This window comes from Arachis hypogaea, chromosome 5 (genome assembly GCF_003086295.3).
Source record: "Arachis hypogaea cultivar Tifrunner chromosome 5, arahy.Tifrunner.gnm2.J5K5, whole genome shotgun sequence".
Classification (NCBI taxonomy): Eukaryota; Viridiplantae; Streptophyta; class Magnoliopsida; order Fabales; family Fabaceae; genus Arachis; species Arachis hypogaea.
The window spans coordinates 38,324,899-38,329,620 of NC_092040.1; the positions used below are offsets into that span (position 1 = coordinate 38,324,899).

Below are 4,722 nucleotides of genomic sequence, written 5' to 3' on the forward strand. Positions count from 1 at the left end.
AAACTAATTAATTACTACATTTTTTAAGTTCATGGGTTAATTAATTAACCTTTCCAGCACATAACGATGCAATGGTTGTTGGAAGATAAAGATATACCATTACCAAATGCAGCTAATTAACCTAGATTCAGCTCATACATGATTGGAATTTTAAAACAAATGGAAAAGATATCATGGTAGAAGCAGACATTTTTGTAAATTCCAAAAGAAAATATTCCTAGAAATTATTGTAGCAGACAGAGGCTTCTACTAATTATCTGATATTTATATATTTATATTTATATTTGCTATGGAAAACAGAAGCTCCACTTGCCCTACCATCAATCCAACACATGGCCATCTATTTTTCTATTTATTTATTTAATTATTTATAATTAAATGCTGACTAATGTTTTGATTCCTCCACATGTCTATATCTCAACCTTCCAAGTGTCAATATGAACAACAGACACTGTACCCAACCTTAAGCTGCCATGTCCTAACTCCTTTCTTTTTTCTTTTTTCTTTTTCTTTTTTTCTCCTCCCTGCCATAAGAACATAATTATCCATAATTAAAAGCATAATTATATCCGAATTTCATAATGAGATTACCAAGACACTAAAAATTCACTTAAAAACTGCAAAAACTTTATAATAATAATAATAATGTGGCCATACACCAGGTCAATTCTTTGTTCCTTGTGAAAAACGTCTCTCTTTCCCTTTTGGTTTGGGTTCGGAGTAAGGTTTGGTTGTGGACTTTGAAGAAAGAAAAGATAATAAAAAATATTTGTGTAATTCAATTTTATTATGTACTTTTAAAATTTATTATTCTATTATTATAAAATAAATATATTTTAAATAAACACAAAAAATCAATTCATATATATCTACATATTAATTTCTATATTTCTTAATTAAATCATTAAATTTATAATATATAATTAAACAATAATGGATTAGTGACATATATGATTTTATTACAGTTGTAATCTTTTATTTTGTTTTGTTATTTTATTATATCTTCCTTTTCTTGCTTAATGATCCATGAGCCACCCACCACTACAAAACTGAATTGCCCCACTTGCTAGTTGCTACTACTAAAATTCCTACCTTTTCTTCTTTTCTTTTCTTTCTCTCTTTGTTTCTCTCCAAAACATAGCATCATATTCACATAAAGTTGTTCTTTCTCTTCTCCTTCCAAACCACTACTTCTTCCTTCCTTCCTTTTCATCACTCGTCATTCATATCATACCCCAAAAGGATCAACCATGCCAACAAAAATCATGGTTTGTACTAACAACTAATGCAACCTTTCTCACAAGAACAAGGAAAAAAAAAATCCCCTTTTCTATTTTTCTTTCTCTGTTGTTTTGCTAAGTTTTTTTCTTTTTTCCTTTTTTGCAGGGGGATGAAGAAGGTGGTGATTGTTTTGGAGAGAATAATAATAAGAGTAATGAAGAGAATAACAAGTGGCCACCATGGCTGAAACCGCTTCTGAAAACAAGCTTCTTTGTTCAATGCAAAGTCCATGGTGATTCCCACAAGAGTGAATGCAACATGTATTGCTTGGATTGTATGAATGGAGCACTTTGTTCTGCTTGTTTGGCTTCTCACAAAGACCACAGAGCCATTCAGGTAACACAATTTTGATTTTAATTACAACAATTGATGTTGGGTATGATCCAATTGCTTGTAATTGTTGATTGCATTGCTTTCACACGCGTCACTGAATGGCCAAGAAGTCAACTTTGGATGGCAAATTAAAAATAATTCTCATGTTTGAAATTTCAATGTTTGAAAGATAAGGAGGTCTTCATACCATGATGTGATAAGGGTGTCTGAGATTCAGAAATTCATGGAGATAACAGGAGTTCAGACATACATAATTAACAGTGCAAAGATTGTGTTCCTGAATGAGAGGCCTCAACCAAGGCCTGGCAAAGGTGTTACCAACACTTGCCAGGTCTGTGATCGCAGCCTCCTTGATTCCTTCTCCTTCTGCTCTCTTGGTTGTAAGGTATATCTATCTATCCATCTTGCTTACTAGCTCCTACATTATTCACTTTTATGTTCCTCTATTCCAGAAATACAGGAATTTCAGTACTGCTAAATATTGAGACCAATCACTATAATCACTTAAACACACATATTTTTCAAATACTTGAAAATTTTCTTAAACTATGTACAACATTATAATTATATTTGTATTACTTAGGTTAGACTAAGGGTTGGGAATTCGAATTTAAATGGGGTTCTGATTCGTGACGAATTACTCTTTACCCCTGGTAGACCGAAGGATACTACTTGGGTTAATCTACCAGTTTGGGAATTCGAATTTCATCTTGTGCATTTAACATCTCATTCACTAGCGGCAAAGTCTTAAATAGAGCTTCAATTCACGACGAATTAGTTAGACTTAAGGATACTATCAGAAAACAAAAAAAGTTGCAGGTTGTTTTGTTTCCCTTAGAGAAAGTAGGGAGCATGAGGTGATTGATATGAACTTAGAACTTGTTCCTAATTTGAATCTATGTTCTCAGATAGCTGGAACCTCGAAGAAGTACCAGAAGAAGAAAAAGTTAGATGATGATGATGATTCTGATGGTGAAGAGTCAATGAATGGCAGTGGCAGAAACAGAATCCAGAGCTTCACACCGTCGACACCACCACCAACGGCAGTTACTTACAGGAATGCTAAGAGGAGAAAGGGTATCCCCCATAGAGCTCCAATGGGGGGAGGACTAATAATAGAATACTAATGTTAATGATACAGGTAATGATATTGTCACTTTTATTTTTTGCATGAACTTTAAGAAAAGAGTGACATTATCAAAATAGAAGTGACAATATATTGCCACTTCCTAAAGTTAAAGTGGCAATGGCGAATGAGGCATAAGCTTGATATATATTCTTTACTAAGTTACCATACCTGAGCCCTGTCCATGGAGGCCGGTATTGGTTGTATAGGTGCAAAATCCATAGAGAAAGAGAGAATAAAGTAAAAATGTATGATGAAAAATCAAATAATAGTTATAGAATATCCTTGGTGGTGTTAGTATAAGAAGAAATTAATTAAGAGTGGTATGGTATCAGATGCTAAAATGTATTTAAAGAAAAAGTTGTAATTTTAGACAATACAAGTGTTGATCAACATAAATAAAAATATATATTCCATATGGTTTGGTATATATGCAATGTCCTATTGTGTATCTCCTTTGAAAAACATGAAAGTGCGATGTTGGCTTGCCTTCACCATGGATCATGGATGAGTGGTTTTTTTCAATGGCAGAATGTAATCATAATCAAATGCTTATCTTAACTCTTCTTTTTAGCTTTTTAGCGTTTGACTTCTTGTGGTTTATTAATTGCTACTAATAAATTAATGGCTACTAGGTGTAATTGTGTATATATGCAATGTACGAAAGGCCCAAGACATCTGATGTTCACACAATTAATGTGCTTAATTTTTTAACTACCACCATTTTTGTTTCGGTTGTTTTTATTTTTGTGGTTTTTTACGATATTCTTAATTCGACAGGTTCAAAACTAATTTGCAGTGAGTTTTATTTAAGAATTTGTTGTTGGCTAAATAAGTTGTTGCATGTACAAGAGTTCGAATTTTCAATATTCGTTTAAATAGATTAGAACTTAGAACGAAAATTCGCTTAACCGGATTAGAATTCAATTTGGTTTGTTTTGGTTAATTTTATATATATATATATATATATATATATATATATATATAAGGGTCTACTTATTGGCTTCAGTAGTCAATTTTTCTTTTTAAAAAATCAACTTTGAATCACCTATGGTAATTGGTAAGGCCAATAAATAATTTACTTATTAATTTTATCGGTATTTTATATAAATAATTAATATGATAATTAATTTTTAATGAATATGTAATGTGATTTTTTGTTAGTTGTGGAAACCCCTTTGCCGGTAATACCGGTAACTTTCCTTGTGAGTTTCTAATGCTCTCGCCACCCAATCATCTTTCAACACGTGTTCCATAATACCCCAATTATTTCCCACTTATCTGCGTTTTCGTCAACAGTTTTCAATGAACCAAAAACACTCCTCGTGCCTACTTTACTAAAAAAACCCAAACTACCACCATGATCTTATCACTTACTACTATTATTGGCATTTTAAAATTGTATCGTATTTTAATATAAATTTGGTTTAAATCTTCCACATCCGTACAAGAAACCTTAAATTTTCTAGAATTTGGAAATAAAATTTATATATGCAGATAATATAATAATATATACAATATCATGAATATGATGTATAATATATAATATAATAATAATATTGTATACATTTTGCTGTCGTTATCTAAAAGGACATAATAATAAATTAGTCATGGTGGTGGGTGGGGGAGACGCTGAAGAAATAATATTTTTCAATTTTATTTGTAGGAAGATAGATTAAAAACTTTATAAAGGAAGAAGAAAAAGAAAAAATTGCGAAGACAAAACCAAAACCTTTGGAGTTTTGCAAATTTGCAATTATGCTCATGAAATGAAAGAAAAGAATTAACATTCGACGAATAAAAATATTCAAATACATTGTTGTGGTTATTGCTTCTTTAATTTGGTGTCCTACAGTATTGTAACTTGTAATTATGCATGCACTTTATGTGAGAAATAGCAAATGGTATTAAGTCTTGTCTAAAGTTAAAAGTCTATAATTTTTATAAGCGTAAGATAATTCTTATTTTTTGAGCTAGTTTCA

General features: G+C 31.3%; 1 protein-coding gene across 1 annotated transcript; it reads left to right on the forward strand.

Moving 5' to 3' along the window:
• The first annotated feature begins 1,021 nt into the window (after nucleotides 1-1,021).
• LOC112801317 (protein RGF1 INDUCIBLE TRANSCRIPTION FACTOR 1) lies at nucleotides 1,022-3,170 on the forward strand. Its single transcript, XM_025843989.3, has 4 exons — nucleotides 1,022-1,268; nucleotides 1,387-1,617; nucleotides 1,784-1,999; nucleotides 2,523-3,170. Exons 1-4 carry the CDS (start codon nucleotides 1,251-1,253, stop codon nucleotides 2,739-2,741), a joined length of 684 nt encoding a protein of 227 aa, XP_025699774.1. The 5' UTR covers nucleotides 1,022-1,250; the 3' UTR covers nucleotides 2,742-3,170.
• Nucleotides 3,171-4,722: the final 1,552 nt, after the last annotated feature.

Coding starts and splice junctions, on each gene's coding strand:
- LOC112801317 (XM_025843989.3), top strand. Junction 1,618..1,783: donor AAGACCACAGAGCCATTCAG/GTAACACAATTT, acceptor AATGTTTGAAAG/ATAAGGAGGTCTTCATACCA. Junction 2,000..2,522: donor TCTGCTCTCTTGGTTGTAAG/GTATATCTATCT, acceptor CTATGTTCTCAG/ATAGCTGGAACCTCGAAGAA.